This window comes from Bombina bombina, chromosome 3 (assembly GCF_027579735.1).
Source record: "Bombina bombina isolate aBomBom1 chromosome 3, aBomBom1.pri, whole genome shotgun sequence".
NCBI lineage: Eukaryota > Metazoa > Chordata > Amphibia > Anura > Bombinatoridae > Bombina > Bombina bombina.
Genome location: NC_069501.1, coordinates 667,455,004 through 667,480,475, shown reverse-complemented (window position 1 = coordinate 667,480,475; position 25,472 = coordinate 667,455,004). Strand labels below are relative to the sequence as shown.

Sequence of the window (25,472 nt, the reverse complement as noted above, 5' to 3'; positions counted from 1 at the left end):
TTCAAAGATTCAAACCACTCAAGATTCTTATTAATCTCATTGGTGTTTTTATTTTGTAATTCTGCTGTTAAATTTGTAATATCATTAGTCCACTGGAGCATTTCTGCCCCTAAATCAAACGAGGCCATATTTGAACGTTTAGTGTGTGCTCTAGTTTCAAGAAAGATATGAGTATAATTCTCACATCAATTGTAATACTATTGGAAACAAAAGAGAAAAAAACTGGCACTACACTGTAGATAAGTGAGATAAGAAATTTGTATTCCGGTGCTACCCCTTTAAATAAGATACATTTTTACATTAGGAGATAGACAGATTAGGGGTTTAGATAGCACTCACTCTCACTTTCATAAGTAACAAAATAAAACATACATGCTTTATTTATATAAGTTAAAACAAGGGGGATAAACCTCCCTGGAAATTATTTAAACTACCAACAACCTTAGAACCAAAACAATTTTAAAAGCAATTAAACCGCTAGTCACTCCTCTGTTTCCTGGCCGGGAACTGGAAACACCGGCGTCAGGTGGCTAGAGTGACAATGCCGTATTTAGACTCTAAAGTTTAAAATAACAAACGCGTTTCGGCTCCGTGAGCCTTTGTCAATGTTTCACTTAGAGATTCTAAAATGAATAATCCCCGGCTGTAGTGTGCGCGGCTTTTTATTTAAACCTTATGCTGCTACTAGCCAATCCTGTGGGTGCTACGAAACAACGCCTCATTATCCATCAATGGGCGTTCGGTTATGCTTCCACCCACTGTTAAAAGAGTAAGGATTGGATGTCAGTTAGGTTCTTTTATAATAGCCTGCACTATTATTGGTTAAATATAGCTGAAAAAGTAAAACACGTTCTTTCTCTTGCCTACTAATAGATGACATTCATTACCATCCCGTAACGGTGAATTGAAGATATATATTATTAATGTAATATCGTTCAATTTGGAAGTTAATCCAACACCGGATAAATAACTTATAAAATAATCTTATTTGTCAAACACGGTAAGACATCAAACTACAAGTAGGGTGCATATTAATTAGAATCAGAATTTCAGATCCATTATTGCTTATAAATAACAAGTCCTTAAACGTAATCTATAGCTCCCCATTATTGTTTCATTCACAGAGTGTTTTACATGGTTGCTATACGTATCGCACTGGTTAAAAAGGATTGTATTTGTATTCATATAAGCTTCTTGGATTAAATATGCACATAATTCTTATACAAAACTCCACTATGTATCCAAGAGCATAAAATATTACGACTATAGACAGTGGGTAATTACAGATATATGTGCAATTTTTTGAAAAACAAATTAAAATGATTCTATTGCATCTATATCACTAGCAATCAAACCATCTAATGTCACTGTGTGAAATAGTCACGTGATAATATAGGGTGATATGTCACATAGTTACCACATAAAGGCCTTTTTCCAGACCCCTTATATGTACTTATCTATGGACTATTAGGGTATATACCCAGTTCACCTATACACATCCAATTATTAATGTGGCCAAATTATTCATTATTCAGAGCCACATATCCCTCAAAAATAAAGGGATATTGATTGGAAATACAAAACACACATTGACAGACAGCAAAAGAGAAAGTAATAACTATTCAGATATATACCCAATAATTGTTAAACTCATTCATACCATTGGGTATGACAGTATTAAGGTTGAAAACCCATTTGGTTTCCATCTTTAACAGTCTTTGTTCCGTATTCCCCCCTCTTATTCCTGGTTTCAGTTTCTCTAATCCCCAGCATTTTAAAGCATTGGTTTTCCCATTATGACATTGAAGAAAGTGTTTAGCTACACTAGTTATTTGTTTTTTGTCTTCAACATCTTTATGGGCTGTCCTTATGTTGCTCAAATGTTCAGTTATACGTTTACCCAGACTGCGTTTAGTCATACCAACGTAATATAAATTACAACTACAGGATATGCAGTAAATTACGTTGGTACTTTGACAATTAATATGCTCTTTTATGGTCCACGTATAATTAAATCTGTCCACTATAGATTGTTTTTTTACCATATGCTGGCATACTTTGCAATGCCCACAGCCTATAGAACCCTTGTATGTAGGAGATTTCTTTGCATTCCTATCATAGTGACTGGTTATAAGCTTGTCACTGATGTTACTAGCTCTCCTGTATGTTACCAATGGTCTCTCAGGTAGCAATGGTTTTAATAGTGTGTCCTGGATAAGGACATACCAATGTTTTCGTAAAATGCTGGTAATGTGATCACTTTGTGGTGAGAAAGTGGTAATAAACCTAAGAGGGGTATTAGATTTTTTAATTTGGGAGTTAAAAGTTCCCTTCTGTCCTTCAGTAATGCTCGATTATAAGCTTTGGCTAATAACTTTCTAGAATAACCACGTTCCAGTAATCTTTTTCTCAGATCTCTAGCAGCTATCTTAAAGTTCTCAATAGTACTGCAATTACGTCTTAAACGTATATATTCCCCCATTGGGAGCCCCCTAATAGTTGCTGGATGGTGATAACTATTAGCATCTAAAATATTATTTGTTGATGTAGGCTTCCTATATACCGATGTTTCAATAGTATTATCGGTTTTATGAATATATAGGTCCAAAAATTCCACTTTTGTCTTATTTATAGTAGATGTGAGGTATAATCCAAAAGGATTGTCATTGAGAACTGTGATAAATTCAGTCAAGAGGTCTGGTGGTCCATTCCATACGAATAATATATCATCTATATATCTGGACCAGTGGGAGACATATTGGGTCAGATGTTTAAGGTCTTCATTGAAAACCACTGTTTCCTCCCACCAGCCCAGATATATATTAGCGTATGTCGGGGCACACGATGTGCCCATGGGGCGGTGCCACATGTCTGCAAATAGAATTTGTCATCAAATACGAAAAAATTGTGAGTGAGTACAAACTTTAACATATCCAAAATAAATTCTTTAACCTCTTGGGTCATATTAGTATTCTTGTTAAGATAGTATGTGGTTGCTCTACAACCCCACTCAGTTTTTGTGGGTAGTTTAAATAATTTCCAGGGAGGTTTATCCCCCTTGTTTTAACTTATATAAATAAAACATGTATGTTTTATATTGTTACTTATGAAAGTGAGAGTGAGTGCTATCTAAACCCCTAAACTGTCTATCTCCTAATGTAAAAATGTATCTTATTTAAAGGGGTAGCACCGGAATACAAATTTCTTATCTCACTTATCTACAGTGTAGTGCCAGTTTTTTTCTCTTTTGTTTCCAATAATCCTGATACAGGCGTCAAACTTCCAAATTGCCAAGTCCCATACGGACATAGTTCTGGCATTTCTGAGGTCGCATGGGTGAAAAGTAAACGAGGAAAAGAGTTCTCTGTCCCCACTCACAAGAGTCTCCTTCCTAGGGACTCTGATAGATTCTGTAGAAATGAAAATTTACCTGACGGAGTCCAGGTTATCAAAACTTCGAAATTCTTGCCGTGTTCTCCATTCTATTCCGCGCCCTTCGGTGGCTCAGTGCATGGAGGTAATCGGCTTAATGGTAGCGGCAATGGACATAGTTCCGTTTGCACGCCTACATCTCAGAATGCTGCAACTATGCATGCTGAGTCAGTGGAATGGGGATTACACAGATTTGTCCCCTCTACTAAATCTGGATCAAGAGACCAGAGATTCTCTTCTCTGGTGGCTATCTCGGGTCCATCTGTCCAAAGGTATGACCTTTCGCAGGCCAGATTGGACAATTGTAACGACAGATGCCAGCCTTCTAGGTTGGGGTGCAGTCTGGAACTCCCTGAAGGACTCAGGAGGAGAAACTCCTCCCAATAAATATTCTGGAATTGAGGGCAATATTCAATGCTCTTCAGGCTTGTCCTCAGTTAACAACCCTGAGGTTCATCAGATTTCAGTCGGACAACATCACGACTGTGGCTTACATCAACCATCAAGGGGGAACAAGGAGTTCCTTAGCGATGTTAGAAGTCTCCAAAATAATTCGCTGGGCAGAGAAACACTCTTGCCACCTATCAGCGATCCATATCCCAGGTGTAGAGAACTGGGAGGCGGATTTTCTACGTCGTCAGACTTTTCATCCGGGGGAGTGGGAACTCCATCAGGAGGTGTTTGCTCAATTGATTCATCGTTGGGGCAAACCAGAACTGGATCTCATGGCGTCTCGCCAGAACGCCAAGCTTCCTTATTACGGATCCAGGTCCAGGGACCCGGAAGCGATGCTGATAGATGCTCTCGCAGCGCCTTGGTCTTTCAACCTGGCTTACGTGTTTCCACCGTTTCCTCTGCTCCCTCGACTGATTGCCAAAATCAAGCAGGAGAGAGCATTGGTGATTTTTATAGCGCCTGCGTGGCCACGCAGGACCTGGTATGCAGACCTAGTGGACATGTCATCCTTTCCACCTTGGACTCTGCCTTTGAGACGAGACCTTCTACTCAAGGTCCTTTCAATCATCCAAATCTAATTTCTCTGAGACTGACTGCATGGAGATTGAACGCTTGATTTTATCAAGGCGTGGCTTCTCCGAGTCTGTTATTGATACCTTAATACAGGCACGAAAGCCTGTTACCAGGAAAATTTACCATAAGATATGGCGTAAATATCTTTATTGGTGTGAATCCAAGAGTTATTCATGGAGTAAGGTTAGGATTCCCAGGATATTGTCTTTTCTCCAAGAGGGTTTGGAGAAAGGATTATCAGCTAGTTCTTTGAAGGGACAGATCTCTGCACTGTCTATTCTTTTGCACAAGCGTCTGGCGGATGTTCCAGACGTTCAGTCGTTTTTTCAGGTGTTGGTTAGAATCAAGCCTGTGTTTAAACCTGTTGCTCCCCCATGGAGCTTAAATTTGGTTCTTAAAGTTCTTCAAGGGGTTCCGTTTGAACCTCTTCATTCCATAGATATCAAACTTTTATCTTGGAAATTTCTTTTTTTGATGGCTATTTCCTCAGCTCGTAGAGTCTCCGAGTTATCTGCTTTACAATGTGATTCTCCTTATCTGATCTTCCATGCAGATAAGGTAGTTCTGCGTACAAAACCTGGGTTTTTGCCTAAGGTGGTATCTACTAAGAATATCAATCAAGAGATTGTTGTTCCATCACTGTGTCCTAATCCTTCTTCAAAGAAGGAACGTCTTTTACATAATCTGGACGTGGTTCGTGCTTTAAAGTTTTACTTACAAGCTACTAAAGATTTTCGTCAAACATCTGCTTTGTTTGTTGTTTACTCTGGACAGAGGAGAGGTCAAAAGGCTTCGGCAACCTCTCTTTCTTTTTGGCTAAGAAGCATAATCCGCTTAGCCTATGAGACTGCTGGACAGCAGCCTCCTGAAAGGATTACAGCTCATTCTACTAGAGCTGTGGCTTCCACTTGGGCCTTTAAAAATGAGGCTTCTGTTGAACAGATTTGCAAGGCGGCGACTTGGTCTTCGCTTCATACTTTTGCTTCTTCGAAAGCTATTTTTGTGAGAAAGGTTTTACAGGCAGTGGTACCTTCCGTTTAAGTACCTGCTTTGTCCCTCCCTTCATCCGTGTACTTTAGCTTTGGTATTTGGTATCCCACAAGTAATGGATGATCCGTGGACTGGATACACCTTACAAGAGAAAACACAATTTATGCTTACCTGATAAATGTATTTCTCTTGTGGTGTATCCAGTCCACGACCCGCCCTGTCATTTTAAGGCAGGTCAAAATTTTAGATTAAACTACAGTCACCACTGCACCCTATGGTTTCTCCTTTCTTGGCTTGTTTCGGTCAAATGACTGGATATGGCAGTTAGGGGAGGAGCTATATAGCAGTTCTGCTGTGGGTGTCCTCTTGCAATTTCCTGTTGGGAAGGAGAATATCCCACAAGTAATGGATGATCCGTGGACTGGATACACCACAAGAGAAATACATTTATCAGGTAAGCATAAATTGTGTTTTTAAGTAACTTTCTAATTTACTCTTATTATCAAATTTTCTTCATTCTCTTGTTATCTTTATTTTAAAAGTAGGAATGTAAAGCTTAGTAGCCAGCCCATTTTTCGTTCAGAACCTGGGTTATGCTTGCTTATTGGTGGCTAAAATGTAGCCACCAATAAGGAAGCCCTATCCAGGATGCTGAACCTAAAATGGACCGGCTCCTAAGCTTCATTCTGTTTTTTTAAATAAAGATAGCAAGAGAATGAAGACAAACTGATAACAGGAGTAAATTAGAAAGTTGCTTAAAATTGCATGCTCTATATGAATCATTAAAGAAAGAAATATGGGTTTAGTATCCCTTTAAACCCTGAGATTATCAAATTTCTTACATTAATGGAAGTGCTTGAGTTCCAAAAGTACAAGAAGCGAAGAAATTCCTGTGCTTATTTTTTTATGAATTCAATTTTAAACTTAGACTAGTATGTTCCCCCAAAATAAGACATAGGCCATGTTAAAACTAAGAATTTAGTTATATAATTTATTTATATGTATTTGGATGGATGTGCAGAGCATTTTAAAAAGTGTGAGTTCTGTTCAGTATGTATGATTTAAAAAAAATTGTTTTGCACATGCCTTAGAATATTTTAAGAAGTAAATAACAAAAAAAATATATTCACGATAAAAAAAACTATTTCTGTTAAGAGGGTATAAAAAAACAACAACCTATAACTAAATATTAAATCAAACTGCATTTGCTTTTATCTAAAAAATACTCTCCTGTTTTGCTCCAACTGTCTCTTTCTATTTTTTTTTTTTTTATGTTAATACTTTTTTTCTATTTTTGCTAAAACCAAACAAGTGTAACTCAATTAATATAATGTAAATGAACAGAAAATACAATACACATAGCCCAAAAATTTAACAAACTCTGAGCATTTATGTAAATCTAAAAGTTCAACACTGTATTTTTACTAATATATTTTATTTTTCATGCCCTACTGATATATAGGTGTAATGTTTGTGTATTATTTAGCTTGAAGTTTATTTAAGAAAAAAACATCTCATAAATTTAAAAATAGCCAGTCATTTCTGGTATTCAGAAATTGTACATTTTGCTTTTATAAAGTGCTCTTGTAAAATACTTATTCTACTTTTTTTTTAGTTATTTACTACACTGTAATTTATTATTGCTGCAACAGTTCAAATCACCCTGAAACTTATCATAAGAAGATTGTAATATAATAACAACAGAGGCTTTGCAAATATAGCTGCTTTTTTCCTAATTACACTTCTTTGCTAAAAGATTATCTTTTTGCAGAAGCCGGTCTTTCAGTATTGTGCAGAAAATAATTATATTTCTTGTTATTTGCTGAAATAAGGCCTGGGTTTACTAAACCAATGTTGTTTATGGAATTAATAACCTATCTTATATGATATAAGCATTAATTATATACTTTTGTTACTGATCGTGATGCCATTTTGGAACATTACACCATTTTCTTTTCTTAAAATAAAAAAACATATAGACCTGTTTTGTTAAATCATAGTTAATATGAACTCTCAACTATGCTAATGTTTTTTCATTAATATGTATGACTGAGATTGTAATGCAAGCAAACACCTAGATTACGAGTCTTGCGTTAGGGTTAAAAAGCAGCGTTAAGAGGTCCTAACGCTGCTTTTTTCCTAACGCTGGTATTACAAGTCTTGAAATGACAGACTCACCGCTCACTTTTTTGGCCAGACTTGTTAATACCGCAAATCCACTTACGTAAATTGCGTATCCTATATTTTCAATGGGACTTGCATAACGCCGGTATTACGAGTCTGCAAAAAAGTGAGCGGTACAGCCGCTCCTGTCAAGACTGATACTGCATTTAAAAGTCAGTAGTTAACAGTTTTATGGGCTAATGCCGTAACATAAAACTCTTTACTAAAGTGATAAAAAGTACACTAACACCCACAAACTACCTATTAACCCCTAAACCGACCCCCCCCCCCCACATTGCAAACACTAAACAAAATTTTTTAACCCCTAATCTGCCAAACCGGACATCACCGCCACTATAAAATATTTATTAACCCCTAAACCGCCACCCTCCCGCATCGCAAACACTAGTTACATTTTTATTAACCCCTAATCTGCCGTCCCTAACATCGCCGACACCTACCTACATTTATTAACCCCTAATCTGCCGCCCCCAACGTCACCGCAACTATATTAAATGTATTAAGCCCTAAATCTAAGTCTAACCCTAACCCTAACACCCCCTAACTTAAATATAATTTAAATAAATCTAAATAAAATTACTACAATACACTAAATTATTCCTATTTAAAACTAAATAGTTACCTATAAAATAAACCCTAAGATAGCTACAATATAAATAATAGTTACATTGTAGCTATCTTAGGTTTTTTTTTATTTTACAGGCAACTTTGTATTTATTTTAACTAGGTACAATAGTTATTAAAAAGTTATTAACTATTTAATAGCTACCTAGTTAAAATAAAGAAAAATTTACTTGTAAAATAAATCCTAACCTAAGTTACAATTACACCTTACACTACACTATAATTAAATTAATTACCTAAACTAACTACAATTAAATACAATTGAAAAAAATTATCTAAAGTACGAAACCCCCCACTAAATTACAGAAAATAATAAAATTACAAGTTTTTTAAACTAATTACACCTAATCTAATCCCCCTAATAAAATAAAAAGCCCCCCCAAAATAATAAAAAGCCCTACCCTATACTAAATTACAAATAGCCCTTAAAAGGGCCTTTTGCGGGGCATTGCCCCAAAGTAATCAGCTCTATTTCCTGTAAAAAAAATACAATACCTCCCCCCAACATTAAAACCCACCACCCACACACCCAACCCTACTCTAAAACCTACCCAATCCCCCCTTAATAAAACCTAACACTAACCCCTTGAAGATTACCCTACCTTGAGAAGTCTTCACCCAGCCGGACCGAAGTCCTCAACGAAGCCGGGCGAAGTGGTCCTCCAGACGGGCAGAAGTCTTCATCCAGGCGGCATCTTCTATCTTCATCCATCCGGCGGGGAGCGGGTCCATCTTCAAGACATCCGACGCAGAGCATCCTCTTCAAATGAAGTCCAACTGAAGAATGAAGGTTCCTTTAAATGATGTCATCCAAGATGGCGTCCCTTGAATTTCCAATTGACTGATAGAATTCTATCAGCCAATCGGAATTAAGGTAAAAAAATACTATTGGCTGATTTTTTATTTTATTAGGGGGATTAGATTTTTTCGTACTTTAGATAATTTTTTTTCAATTGTATTTAATTGTAGTTAGTTTAGGTAATTAATTTAATTATAGTGTAGTGTTAGGTGTAATTGTAACTTAGGTTAGGAATTATTTTACAGGTATATTTGGCTTTATTTTAACTAGGCAGCTATTAAATAGTTAATCACTATTTAATAACTATTCTACCTAGTTAAAATAAATACAAAGTTGCCTGTAAAATAAAAATAAATCCTAAAATAGCTACAATGTAACTATTAGTGTAATAATAGTGTAAAATAAAAATAAATCCTAAAATAGCTACAATGTAACTAGCTTAGGGTTTATTTTATAGGTAAGTATTTAGTTTTAAATAGGAATAATTTAGTTAATGATAGTTATTTTATTTAGATTTATTTAAATTATATTTAAGTTAGGGGGGGTTAGGGTTAGGGTAAGACTTAGGTTTAGGGGTTAATAACTTTAATATAGTGGCGGCGACTTTGGGGGCAGCAGATTAGGGGTTAATAAGTGTAGGTAGGTTGCGGAGACATTGGGGGTGGCAGATTAGGGGTTAATAAACATAATGTAGGGTTTGGCGATGTTGGTATGCATCAGATTAGGGGTTCATAAGTATATTGTAAGTGGCGGCGGTGTCCAGAGCGGCAGAATAGGGGTTAATAATATAATGTAGGTGTCGACGATGTCGGGGGTGGCAGATTAGGGCTTAATAAGTGTGATATTAGGGGTGTTAGGTGTAGACATAAAAATTATTTCCCTATAGGAATCAATGGGGCTGCGTTAGGAGCTTTACGCAGCTTTTTTGCAGGTGTTAGGTTTTTTTTCAGCCGGCTCTCCCCCATTGATTCTTATGGGGAAATTGTGCACGAGCACGTTCAGCCAGCTCACCGCTACCGCCGTAAGCATCGCTGGTATTGAGGTGAGATGTGGAGCTAAATTTTGCTCTATGCTCACTTTTTTGTGACTAATGCCGGGTTTCTGAAGGACGTAATACCAGCGTTACTGTAGGTGAGCGGTGAACATAAACTGCTCGTTAGCAACGCACAGCCTTAACGAAAAAACTCGTAATCTAGGCGAAAGAGTTTACTTATGGATATTTTTTTGTATTATTATTAACTTTTTTTATACTTTGTCACAGAGCCCCAGAGTGGCCACACAATTTTTTTTATAAATAGTGTACACGTTACTAAATCGTGCCCACAATTTAGAAGTTAGAGACCTGTTGCTAGGAAACTGTGATTGAAGATAGGCATCTTTCTCACTCATGAGATCCGGAAGTGGCGATTTAGAATAAAATGTTGGCAGTGAGTGTTAGGAGTGTAACTGGAATGTGACCTGGCTTAACCACTTACCTACTGTATATCTCAAAGGGACCCAACCTAATTATGAATCCTGTAAAGTGTTGGGAATGCCGTATCACACAGAGGATCACACAAAGGGGTACAAGCTATCTACATCATGAATAGGGCATGGCCTCACCTAGCTGTAAATCCTTAATAGCAGGGTTAAGCGCTCCTTCCTTATGAAAGTCCTGCCCTACTGGACTAGGATACTGCAAAGGTAGTGTGGAATGCTGCCGCTACAGATAGAAAAGGGGTAAATAACCTGGGAGCGGAAGATAAAAAGAGACATGGGGGTCGGAAACAGAAGTTATGAAGCAGCAGTCTAAAGAACGCTGCCCCATGGGGCCGATTTATCAAGCTCCATATCGAGCTTGATGCCCCTGTTTCTGTGCGAGCCTTTTGACTCACCAGAAACAGAAGTTATGAAGCAGCGGTCTAAAGACCGCTGCTCCATAACTTGTCTGCTCTGAGGCCACGGACAGAAATCAACCCGATCGGGTTAATTGACAGCCCCTGATAGCATCCAATTGGCCGCAAATTTGCAGATGGCAGCATTGCACCAGCAGTTTTACAAGAACTGCTGGTGCAATGATAAATGATGACAGCGCATGCTGTCGGCATTTATCGATGTGCAGCGGACATGATACGCTACTTTGTATCATGTCCGCTTGCACTATGATAAATCTACCCCATAATGTGCGGAGTGGGCGTGAATACTGTGCCCTGGAGAGTGGTGGGAATGCCGGATCACACACAGGATCACAGAGAGGGGTACAGGTGGATGGGGGATATCAGCATTATGGACAGAAAATATGTTGTAAGCATTTTCTTTTAAAGCTGAATTACATAAAAATAAACACAATATATACTGTTTCATACAGTGGATGAGAGTGTGAATTCACACATGGTTAATTTAAATATGCTCCAGGATTGGCTCTTCTTAAATGCCACCTACAGAGTTACACCAAGCCCCCCCACCTGTAGGCGGTCCAGGCTGCAGCGGCAAGCTAGTTTGTATAAATGACGTAAGCTATATGGTTAGTCAGGGTCACACTTGGGGTAGATCTATCATAGTGCGAGCCGACATAATAATAACTAGTATTTATATAGCGCCTTTTTCCCAGTGGGACTCAAAGTTCTTTTTTCAGTCCTCGCTCTTGGAATTAACCAAATCAACAGCTGAATAGTTTAATGGTACTCATTTTTTATCGACCTCGGAAGGATGAAGGGCTGTTAGCTCTGCCAAGATTTGAACCTGTGACCTTTTAAACAGGCTTTTTCGGAGTCAGGGCATTTACCAACTGAGCTACCTCACGGGCCTAGACATGATACGATGTAGCGTATCATGTCCGCTGCACATCGATAAATACGCTGTCGGCATTTATCATTGCACCAGCAGTTCTTGTGAACTGCTGGTGCAATGCAGTCCCCTGCAGATTTGCAGCCAATAGCAGGGAGTGTCAATCAACCTGATCGTATTCGATCGGGTTGATTTCTATCCGCGGCCTCAGAGTAGGCGGACAAGTTATAGAACAGCAGTCTTTAGACCGCTGCTTTATAACTTCAGTTTCTGGCAAGCCTGAAGGCTCGCGCAGAAACAGGAGCATCAAGCTCCATTCAGAGCTTGATCATTCGGCCCCCTTGAGTATAGTTTATGTATAAACATCTAGAGTCTCTGGTGTGGCCATAAATAGTGCTCAGATTTTGGTAAAATGTGCACACAATTTCTAAAAACAAATATTGTGTGGCCACTTTGGGGCTCCATATTTCGACTATGGTGCTGCAAATTTCTGTAACACTTCATATTCTCATATGCCACAACCTCTCACAGCAACTGGTAAGTTCCTTTATAATTTTATTGAACAATAATCATTGGTAGAATAAGTGATCCTTGCGTGAAGGATGAGCAGCAGACAAAAAAATGGCTTCCCCAAAAAGTTAAATTATAAATGAACTACAACAGATATAATGTATATTGAATACATCTGCTTAAAACTAGGAGCATGATCATCAATTTGAATAATTTTAGTGTTTTATTGTTTAACACTCTGGGCTAGTTTACAAGTGAAGTGCAAAAATATTAGCCCTATAGTGGGCTAAACACTCTAGTTAAATCAATAATGTTTATATTACAAATAATATTTAATAGCGCTGGATGTCATATCTAGGCTGTGCTAAATCTCTCACATACTAAAATTCAATGGGGCATTTTGAGCTTGAGTGCTAAGCCAAGGTACAATAGTCCTCTGCTTAAGTAGTGGAGTTCTTCACTTATACTATAGCTTTGTATTAAAATATAAGTTAAACCACATACACACATATATATATGCACACATCCATATACATATACACCTTTAAACCCTTCACAGTCAAGCACCTTGTTATATATCATATCTCTTTAAGGGCTAAATTATTAGTGGAGTGACATTTATCGCTCCCACTTGTGTGTTAACTCCACTAGACGTAAGCTTTTTGTTAACTTGACGGGTGTAAAAAGCCGATCTTTGAATATCGTGACCGCCTTAATGTATTCCCCTATAGACTTCAATGGAGTGAGAAAAGTGATGAAGAAAAAAAAACTCCCATACTCACACGCAAACCTAACTGCACTTTTTCAAATGCGCTAACCTGACATTAAATATGAATATTTCACACTACAATGTTCTTCACATAGCAGAATATGTTCTATTTATTCTTAAATACATATTTCTATATATCTTATGGATTTCTGTTAAAGTATATCTCTCTATATAGGTATATATATACAGGTAGCCCTCAGTTTACGCCGGGGTTAGGTTCCAGAAGGAATGGTTGTAAATCGAAACTGTTGTAAATTGAAACCCAGTTTATAATGTAAGTCAATGGGAAGTGATGGAGTTAGGTTCCAGGCCCCTCTCAAAATTGGCATAAGTAACACCTAATACATTGTATTAAAAGCTTTGAAATGAAGACTTTAAATGCTAAACAGCATTATAAACCTAATAAAATAATCACACAACACAGAATATATAATTAAATTAAGTTAAATGAACAAAAACATTTGCTAAACAGCATTATAAACCTAATAAAATAATCACACAGCACAGACTTTACTTGCATTTTTCTGCAAACAGTTCTTTCTATGCTTTCCAATCTGGACTGATTTATAGACAGGAAGATCTTGTTCCTTTGCAAGCTCGATAGCTCAGGTCTGGTTAAACTGATTAATTTCAGCTTGCTTGGCTTGCATATCTTTACTGCAACACAAACGGACAGCTCCACCTACTGGCTATTTTAATCAATGCACTGCTTCTCAATGCTTTTCAATAGCAGTCACATGACTGAAAAAAAGGTTGTTATTCTGAAACGGTGCAAATTGAACCGTTGTAAACCGAGGGCAACCTGTATATATAGATAAAAACAGAAAAGAGAGGAGCTCAACTAGGAACGGATGGTGCTTAATAGCAAACTCTACCCAGGGTGCAGCCTCTTCCTGCCCAATCTTTGTTTTTCACAGAAGAAAACTTTCCTGTAGCACTTATCTGACCACATCCAAAAGGAGAGTACAGCCCTGAAATACCAGGCAATTCTCATCTAAACAAAGGATTTGTACGGCTAACCCCAGACGTACGTTTCTGCCTATATGGGACTCGTTAGTGGAGGTGCAGCTATATCCTTCTAGGTACAGTAAGAAATGCCTGGTATTTTGGGGTTGCACTGTCCTTTTGGATGGGGTCAGATTGATATGCTACAGGAAAGTTCTCTTCCGTGAAAACCACAAATTTGGCAGAAAGAGGCTGCACCACATACACAAACCCTTAATTAAATATGAATATTGCATTAATAAGATTGTACATGTTTTCTGCTACTTGAATGCAAATGGCTCCAATGCACTTATATAAATGTCTATTATGCATACATATGTATTTATGTGTTTATATGTGTATATAGGTTTGTAAATACATATATACACATATAAATACATGAGTGCACACTTATAAATATTTTTTTTTTCTGACATATCTTTGAGCACTTTTTATGCATTTTTTTTAATCAGACATTGTTATCATGATTGTAACTGTACTTTTAAATGTATTTTTAAAGTGGTTTTTTTTATCACTTCTTAGTCCAGCATAACAGTTAACTAGAGCTCTGGAGTTGCGCTATCCCGACGCACATTAAATTCAATTGTGTTCAAGGGAACACATTAACCTTCAACTTGTAATACGCCTGCTACTATTTCTGACGTGCGCAAAGAGCCACGATAAACCCCTTTTCGCTCTTGCGCAACAGCGCAATACTCGTAACCTAGCCCTAAATCTGTATTAAAACATTGTTTCAATAATACATCTTTATTTTAAATTTATGTATAAAAATGATCAAATAGCAACAGTTTTATCTTTACTGAAAACTCTAAATTGTATAAGGTGATTAGGGGCATAGTAAATGAAAAATTAGATTTATTGATAAATGCTAGATTTTTCATTCTGGAAGTGAAAATAATCATGCTACCTATTACCTAAATGAGGCAAGACATGATGAAGATTACAAGCTAACAAGTAGTTCCTGACAGCTCATTCGTTTTGACTGACTGGTAAAATTGGTTGCACAAGAGCAAGGGGCAGAGTTGCGCGAGCAATTGCTCATACAGTCTTACATTTTGGCAGCTAATGTTGCTCCAGAGGCCTCAAAGGAATAAATACAGGTTCTCCTTACGAAAACCTTGTCCACATTGAGATTGGTAAATGGGGGCCAATGTATGGATTACAGTTGGGGCAATCAAGTAATTTAAAATGGAAATTGCAGAACTAAAAAGGGTTCATAGATCAGCTATAAAATGAATAAGGGGAATGGTTAAATGATTGAATGATGTCTATACCACCTGGAAATTTTATAAACGTTGTATGTTGTCAAAAAGGCTCACAAAGGCACGTACATGAAAAAACAAATGGTTTATACATTAAATAATTCCTCATATCACATCAATATAAACATCAACATGAGAAAAGGCACTCACATTCTAATGCCCATAGCAACACTCACATTCTAATTCAGTAGCAGCCACTCACAGTCTAATGCCAATAGCAGCCACTCACCTTCTAATGCCAATGGCAGCCACTCACCTTCTAATGCCAATAGCAGCCACTCACCTTCTAATGCCAATAGCAGCCACTCACCTTCTAATGCCAATGGCAGCCACTCACCTTCTAATGCCTATAGCAGCCACTCACCTTCTAATGCCAATAGCAGCCACTCACCTTCTAATGCCAATAGCAGCCACTTACCTTCTAATGCCAAAAGTAGACACTCACATTCTAATGCCAATAGCAGCCACTCACCACTTACATTCTAATGCCAATAGCAGCCACTCACCACTCACATTTTAATACCAATAGCAGCCACTCATATTTGAATGCCAAAAGCAGCCACTCACCCCTCACATTCTAATGCCAATAGCAGCCACTCATATTCTTATGCCAATAGCAGCCACTCACTACTCACATTCTAATGCCAATAGCACCCACTCATATTCTAATGCCAATAGCAGCCACTCACATTCTAATGCAATAGCAGCCACTCACATTCTAAAGCCAATATCATGGTTGGTTTGAGGCAGTATCAGTTGCTTTGCTGGTTATACAGATTCCCCTGGGGCTAGAACTAGCAATTCTTCAAATCACTGGCTTGTCAGTTATATCTGCTGTTTTCACCTATTCCTTTAAGGCTTAGTTGTGTAAAGATGTCAGGCTTCTTCATCTTCTGATATCATAAGTCACAAAGGCACTAACTAGCACACCAAATAATGTGCTAACTAAAAAGAGAGCTTGATGTTAGAAGGTTGAAAAATGCAAATACATTACAGATTATTACAGTGCATATTTAAGAATACCAACATATATTTCTGCTTCCCAGTATTAATAAAGTGTTTGATATTTGGTATGAATACAGTTAAATAGACTTACTTCTGTTGAGCTTTTAGAGAATATTTATATATTGCAAACAGAAATACTGTTCAAAGATGATTTTGTTACTGCATAAAATAAAAAGGTTAGTAAAGTGACCTCTCCTTTATAAGTAAAGGTATGCTAAAAGGTTAGTTAAAATGGGATTACATGCTGTGAAACAAAATTGTCTTTTTTTTTTTTGCCAGAATAATTGAAAACCATTATGTGGTTCCTGGAGAGGAGAGTGCTGCAGAGTATTCAGTGTATGGGGAAGGTCACCCTCTGGAATATGATTGGTACCGTGAAGACGGCAGTCACAGGGATTACAGGTAGGAACTATTTATGCACAATTTATCCCGGTCTGCAGCTATTCCTTTATCCTTACCATGAAGCAATATCTATTGCCAATTAAAAATGAACATAAGGCACTAAATAAATGCTAGAAATAATTTTGTATTCAAAGAAAAAATTAGCCTGGGAATAGAATGCAGATTTATATTTTTCAATTTATATTTGCGTTTTATATATTAGAGTGTAATGCTTTAATCTCCAAAAAATAATGGCTGCTGCCATATTGCGGTAATTAACACTCCCACTCACATGCTAACTCCGCTCGACTTTGCTCTTTGCGTGCGCCGGGTAGAGCACGTATTAAAACCCCACTTAAAAAAAACACCCCAAAATAAAAACATATACTAACACTAAACTACAGAAAGCTTTTTGTCTTAGAAAAATAAGTCTACAGAACTCTATAATTAGCTCTCCACCCTCTCCCAAAAAAGGCTTTCTAGATTTTGTCTAGCAGCTAAGAACGGCAATCAGTTGAAACAAATAAAGGAGCTTTCTACATGAAGTATTTTGTCAATCCTAGCGTTTCAAAAATGCCAGGATTGACTTTAACTTTAAGTTTTACTGCACCAAACTATTAAGAAAATGGGCCTATCCATACAAAAAACAAAGTGGTGAATTTAGTTTATTAGATTGCTTCATCACGTAGAAATATGAATATAGAGGTCTTTTTCTAATTACAAAACACATGCTTATGTTTTCTGTTTGCTTGTAATAATAAGCTAAATGTCATATTAAAATGAATCAGCCTTGGAGCAAAATAATGTTAATAGTAATCAACAAACTAAAAAAAACAATTATTATGGAAAATTGTAGGTGTGTATCATTTTTGGAAACATTAAAAGAAAAAATCTGTCATAACCAACATTCAATATTATTACTTATCTGTACCAGAGAATTGATTATTAAATGGACATTCTAGTGTAAAAATATAATTCTCTGTTTTTTTAAGAGCATTTTATTTTTAATTAAATTCCCTCTTTTTTACTACTTGTTTATTCTTTGCCGGGAGGTTTAACCCACAGACAAACACCAGATGCACTCTTGAGATACAATCACAGCCAGTGAGCCTATTGTGAACAAGCCTGCAGCCTCATCAGTGACAAGACAGGAATGCTATGTGTGCAACCCTTTTAAAAAGGACAGAAACATAAAAATAAATAAACTCAGGATTCAGAAAGAGTGGGCAATTAAAAAACAAACAAACTTTCCAATTTACTAATATTATCAAATTTGCTTTGTTTTCTTGGTGTCCTTTGTTGAAGAGTAGATGTAGGTATGCTTAGCGCTCTATGCCCACAGAGTTTGCAACAATGTATTACATTGCTATAGAAATTTTTGCAAATAGTGCTGCCTAGAGTTGTAAAGTTGGGTGTGTGCTCCAGAACCTCTATGAGCCTACTTATGTTTTACTTTTTAACAAAGGATAACAAGAGAACCAAGCAATTTTGATAATACAAGTAAATTGTAACGGTGTCTTTTTTGCTTGGTCTATCTAAACCATTAAAGTTTAACATTGACTTTTCCGTTAAAGATAATGGCCTAGATTACGAGTGGAGCGCAAAATTGCACTTTCTCGAGCGTGATATTTGAACTACACTCAGTAATACCTGTGCACGTAAATGTCCGCCCGTATTACAAGTTAGGTCCCGTTTGCATTGCCTGGAAGCTTTGCGCTCACAAGAGCACGCTTCCATAGGCTCCGATGGAAGCCTTGTTCTGATGCCGTGAGTGAGACAAGGCAAAGAACTTAGTGCAGGGGGTAAGTTGGGCAGCAAAGTTAAAATATATGGTCCAGATTATAAAAATCGTCTACACCAGTGTTTCTCAACCATAGTCCACAAGTACCCCCAACAGACCATGTTTTCATTATAGCTGAACTAGAGCACAGGTGAAATAATCAGCTGATCAGTAACCATGGTTACAAACCTGCTCTCACCCATCATCTTATTATTTCCCCTGTGCTCTAGTTCAGCAATAATGAAAACCTGACCTGTTGGGGTACTTGAGGACCACGGTTGAGAAATGCTGATTTACACAATGCGCTGGTATTACAAGTAAAGCATTATTGCATGGATTCTTTGCGCTCATTAGAGCGCGCTTCCGTAGGCTCCAATGGTAGCCTCATTCTTATGCCGACAGACATGGCTGAGAACCTAGCGCAGCAAAAGGGGTAAGTCCTGCTGCAATGAGATTTACAGGGAACACACAGTCCCATAGACCGCAATGTAAAGGCACTTTTTAGTCCCGCATACTTGAAACCCTAAAAACTTCTTTGTGCAGTTATTTTTAATAAAAATAAAGATGCTACCAATTTTTTATTTTATTAAGACATACTATACTTTATTTTGGGGGCAAATAGAGGACATTTTTAAAATTTAAAAGATACATGTAATATATATATATAAAAAAAAATCTATTTATAGTAGAAATAATGTAATACCCTTTAAGTAAGTACAGTATTTAGATTTGGCAAAACAAAGTTGTTTATCTAAAATAAAACTATATCTCTAACCAAGTTGTAAAAAATACACAAGTTATTTTGTAGACCAGAATTCACTGAGTTTATTAATATAGTAGCTTTCTTTTATGAACAGATGCAGATATAAAAATCACATCTGTCTAGAAAATGGCACCATTAGGAAAAGAACACAGCTCCCATGAGACCAAAGGCCCAGAACAGAGACACTACCTCATACCTACATATGACTAATTACTGCCCAGATCTGCAGTATCGTAGTTAGAGCTTGATTAAGAACTAGTAACTATTATTTATAATCAAGCTGGTATATCTCCTAGACTGCTTAAAAATATATGTGTTCTCCACAGAAAATATCAGCCAGGCGGCATGAGAAGTAGCTGGGTGGGGAAGCTGCAATATCTGGCAATATAATAATATTTTCTATTATTTATAAATCAAATTTAAACTATCCATGCACATATTAATCCCATAATGTAAAATACATTGATTTAATGTGCAACAAACATTGGGGGGGAAAGTAGCCAATTTTACCTTAGTGTGGTCTTAAAAGGGTCCTGGGGATAACACAGGGTCAATACCTGGATCTTCAGTGATCACAGTAAGGTTTCAGATTTAAAATCCCAGGCGTTTGGAACATTTATTTCTATGCTCAGAAGCTTTACTGCTATTGATGCAGAGCAATAGGGATAATTGTGCAGATTGACAAACTCTATTAGCAAAAGCAGAAGTGCTTTTAGGAGGCCAGAAGGTCACAATACTATTCTGGTTGCATGTGCTGTTACATTGGTTTTGCTTTACATTGACACATCAAAGAGCTTTAAAAAACCATGATCAAAACTGTAGAATGAATAAAACACACTGTTAGAGGCTGTATTCAGAAACTATTATCAGCTTATATCTGCAGGTTTTGTGGCTCTGTAATTTCGTGTGATTTGTTGTGCTGTCATAGAGCATGTATCTTGCAAACGTCTCAGCAGGCAATTTAGAGAGGTATGAGGAAACGGTAATGAGCTGAATTTATTGAGTCACTAAAGCAAACTGCAATTATTTAACAAAAAAATTGTGTGAGTGCCTCAGGAAAGTATCATCTCTGAAAACTGTTTTCACAATTAATGTGATTTCAGTGCTTATTACACAATGTGACTTCACAACTTCAAACCTCTTGTGGCAACAAGCGGTAACAAAAACGTGAGATTTCAGGTGTCAAAATATATTTTCTGAATGTTGCTGATTTGTAAAAAGGACACTGCCCTAGATGAGATAAAATCAGCTGGGTGTTTAAGGTAGCCGCTTGCAGACCCCTCAGAATTGCATAAAGAAAAGTCCCTAAAACTTGAGCTTTCTGTAATATGTGAGCTGGTTCCCTAAGGAGTAATTCACATCTAGGTAAAATGGCTTCTTGCAGTGGGCAATGAATCTGAACACAGCATCACTGATAACATCTCTCTGTATTTAATTTTGCTTAATATCCAGTTATACTTTTATTTCAATGGTTTTCTATCAGTTTATTTTGAGAGCTCTGTGCAATTATAGGGATTTCAAGAAGATGGGCGACACCTACAGTAGCCATTGTTGCATACATAAAGAACTGCTAGATACCTGCAGTAGCCTTGTTACATACATAAAGAACTGCTAGATACCTGCAGTAGCCTTGTTACATACATATAGAGCTGCTAGATACCTGCAGTAGCCTTGTTACATACATAAAGAACTGCTAGATACCTGCAGTAGCCTTGTTACATACATAAAGAACTGCTAGATACCTGCAGTAGCCTTGTTACATACATGAAGAACTGCTGGACACCTGCAGTAGCCTTGTTACATACATAAAGAACTGCTAGATACCTGCAGTAGACTTGTTACATACATGAAGAACTGCTAGACACTTCCAGTAGCCATTGTTGCATAAATTAAGAACTGCAAGACACCTCCTGTAGCCAATGTTGCATACATGAAGAGCTGCTAGATACCTGCAGTAGCCATTGTTGCCTACATGAAGAACTGCTAGATACCTGCAGAAGCCCTTGTTACATACACAAAGAACTGCTAGATACCTGCAGTAGCCCTTGTTACATACACGAAGAACTGCTAGATACCTGCATTAGCCCTTGTTACATACACGAAGAGCTGCTAGATACCTGCAGTAGCCATTGTTGCAAACATGAAGAGCTGCTAGATATCTGCAGTAGCCCTTGTTACATACACGAAGAACTGCTAGACACCTGCAGTAGCCATTGTTGCAAACATGAAGAACTGCTAGATAGCTGCAGTAGCCATTGTTGCATACATGAAGAGCTGCTAGACACCTGCAGTAGCCATTGTTACATACATGAAGAGCTGCTAGACACCTGCAGTAGCCATTGTTGCAAACATGAAGAGCTGCTAGATACCTGCAGTAGCCATTGTTGCAAACATGAATAGCTGCTAGACACCTGCAGTAGCCATTGTTACATACATGAAGAACTGCTAGATACCTGCAGTAGCCATTGTTACATACACAAAGAACTGCTAGATACCTGCAGTAGACATTGTTGCCTACATGAAGAGCTGCTAGATACCTGAAGTAGCCATTGTTGCATACATTAAGAGCTGTTAGATACCTGCAGTAGCCATTGTTGCATACATTAAGAGCTGTTAGATACCTGCAGTAGCCATTGTTGCCTACATGAAGAGCTGCTAGATACCTGCAGTAGCCATTGTTATATACATGAAGAGCTGCTAGATAGCTGCAGTAGCCATTGTTGCATACATTAAGAGCTGCTAGATACCTGCAGTAGCCCTTGTTACATACACGAAGAACTGCTAGATACCTGCAGTAGCCATTGTTACATACATGAAGAGCTGCTAGATACCTGCAGTAGCCATTGTTGCATACATGAAGAGCTGCTAGATACCTGCAGTAGCCATTGTTGCCTACATGAAGAGCTGCTAGATACCTGCAGTAGCCATTGTTACATACATGAAGAGCTGCTAGATACCTGCAGTAGCCATTGTTGCCTACATGAAGAACTGCTAGATACCTGCAGTAGCCATTGTTGCATACACAAAGAGCTGCAAGACACCTCCAGTAGCCCTTGTTACATACATGAAGAACTGCAAGACAGCTGCAGTAGCCATTGTTACGTACACGAAGAACTGCTAGATACCTGCAGTAGCCATTGTTGCCTACATGAAGAGTTGCTAAATACCTGCAGTAGCCATTGTTGCATACATGAAGAGCTGCTAAATACCTGCAGTAGCCCTTGTTACATACATGAAGAGCTGCTAGATACCTGCAGTAGCCATTGTTACATACACAAAGAACTGCTAGATACCTGCAGTAGCCATTGTTACATACACGAAGAGCTGCTAGATACCTGCAGTAGCCATTGTTACATACACGAAGAACTGCTAGATACCTGCAGTAGCCATTGTTGCATACATGAAGAGCTGCTAGATACCTGCAGTAGCCCTTGTTACATACACGAAGAACTGCTAGATACCTGCAGTAGCCATTGTTGCATAAATTAAGAACTGCAAAACACCTCCTGTAGCCATTGTTGCATACATGAAGAATTGCTAGATACCTGCAGTAGCCACTGTTGTAAATATGAAGAGCTTCAAGACAGCTGCAGTAGCCATTTTTGCTTAAATGAAGAACTGCTAGATACCTGCAGTAGCCATTGTTGCATACATGAAGAACTGCTAGATACCTGCAGTAGCCATTGTTGCATACATGAAGAACTGCTAGATACCTGCAGTAGCCATTGTTGCATACATGAAGAACTGCTAGATACCTGCAGTAGCCATTGTTGCATACACAAAGAGCTGCAAGACACCTCCAGTAGCCCTTGTTACATACATGAAGAACTGCTAGACACCTGCACTAGCCATTGTTACATACATGAAGAGCTGCAAGACAGCTGCAGTAGCCATTGTTACGTACACGAACAACTGCTAGATACCTGCAGTAGCCATTGTTGCCTACATGAAGAGCTGCTAAATACCTGCAGTAGCCATTGTTGCATACATGAAGAGCTGCTAGATACCTGCAGTAGCCCTTGTTACATACATGAAGAACTGCTAGATACCTGCAGTAGCTCTTGTTACTTACATGAATAACTGCAAGACAACCCCAGTAGCCATTGTTGTATATATGAAGAGCTGCTAGATACCTGCAGTAGCCCTTGTTGCATACATGAAGAGCTGCAAGACAGCTGCAGTAGCCATTGTTTCATACATGAAGAGCTGCAAGACAACTACAGTTGCCATTGTTGCATACATGAAGAACTGCTAGATACCTGCAGTAGCTCTTGTTACATACATGAAGAACTGCTAGACACCTGCAGTAGCCATTGTTACATACATGAAGAACTGCTAAATACCTGCAGTAGCCATTGTTGCATACATGAAGAGCTGCTAGATACCTGCAGTAGCCACTGTTACATACATGAAGAGCTGCAAGACACCTACAGTAGCCATTGTTGCATACATGAAGAACTGCTAGATACCTGCAGTAGCCATTGTTACATACATGAAGAGCTGCTAGATACCTGCAGTAGCCATTGTTACATACATGAAGCGCTGCTAGATACCTGCAGTAGCCATTGTTACATACATGAAGAACTGCTAGACACCTGCAGTAGCCATTGTTGCCTACATGAAGAGCTGCTAGATACCTGCAGTAGCCATTGTTACATACATGAAGAACTGCAAGACACCTCCAGTAGCCATTGTTACATACATGAAGAACTGCTAGACACCTGCAGTAGTCATTGTTGCCTACATGAAGAACTGCAAGACACCTCCAGTAGCCATTGTTGCTTAAATGAAGAGCTGCTAGATACCTGCAGTAGCCATTTGTTACGTTACATACATGAAGAGCTGCTAGATACCTGCAGTAGCCCTTGTTACATACATAAAGAACTGCTAGACACCTGCATTAGCCATTGTTACATACATGAAGAGCTGCTAGATACCTGCAGTAGCCATTGTTACATACATGAAGCGCTGCTAGATACCTGCAGTAGCCATTGTTACATACATGAAGAACTGCTAGACACCTGCAGTAGCCATTGTTGCCTACATGAAGAGCTGCTAGATACCTGCAGTAGCCATTGTTACATACATGAAGAACTGCAAGACACCTCCAGTAGCCATTGTTACATACATGAAGAACTGCTAGACACCTGCAGTAGTCATTGTTGCCTACATGAAGAACTGCAAGACACCTCCAGTAGCCATTGTTGCTTAAATGAAGAGCTGCTAGATACCTGCAGTAGCCATTGTTGCATACATGAAGAGCTGCTAGATACCTGCAGTAGCCACTGTTACATACATGAAGAGCTGCAAGACACCTACAGTAGCCATTGTTGCATACATGAAGAACTGCTAGATACCTGCAGTAGCCATTGTTACATACATGAAGAGCTGCTAGATACCTGCAGTAGCCATTGTTACATACATGAAGCGCTGCTAGATACCTGCAGTAGCCATTGTTACATACATGAAGAACTGCTAGACACCTGCAGTAGCCATTGTTGCCTACATGAAGAGCTGCTAGATACCTGCAGTAGCCATTGTTACATACATGAAGAACTGCAAGACACCTCCAGTAGCCATTGTTACATACATGAAGAACTGCTAGACACCTGCAGTAGTCATTGTTGCCTACATGAAGAACTGCAAGACACCTCCAGTAGCCATTGTTGCTTAAATGAAGAGCTGCTAGATACCTGCAGTAGCCATTTGTTACGTTACATACATGAAGAGCTGCTAGATACCTGCAGTAGCCCTTGTTACATACATAAAGAACTGCTAGACACCTGCATTAGCCATTGTTACATACATGAAGAGCTGCTAGACACCTGCAGTAGCCATTGTTACATACACGAAGAGCTGCTAGATACCTGCAGTAGTCCTTGTTACATACATGAAGAGCTGCAAGACACCTGCAGTAGCCATTGTTGCATACACGAAGAGCTGCTAGATACCTGCAGTAGTCCTTGTTACATACATGAAGAGCTGCTAGACACCTGCAGTAGCCATTGTTACATACACGAAGAGCTGCTAGATACCTGCAGTAGTCCTTGTTACATACATGAAGAGCTGCTAGATACCTGCAGTAGCCATTGTTACATACATGAAGAGCTGCTAGATACCTGCAGTAGCCATTGTTACATACATGAAGAGCTGCTAGATACCTGCAGTAACCA

The 25,472-nt window shown here is 38.3% G+C and overlaps 1 protein-coding gene across 1 annotated transcript in view; it reads left to right on the top strand.

Annotated features, from left to right (window-relative positions):
- Window positions 1-25,472, top strand: part of SRRM3 (serine/arginine repetitive matrix 3) — a 352,152-nt gene that overhangs the window by 175,592 nt on the left and 151,088 nt on the right. The window contains 1 exon segment of the mRNA XM_053707414.1: window positions 16,655-16,777. Coding sequence (XP_053563389.1) covers window positions 16,655-16,777 — 123 coding nt within the window.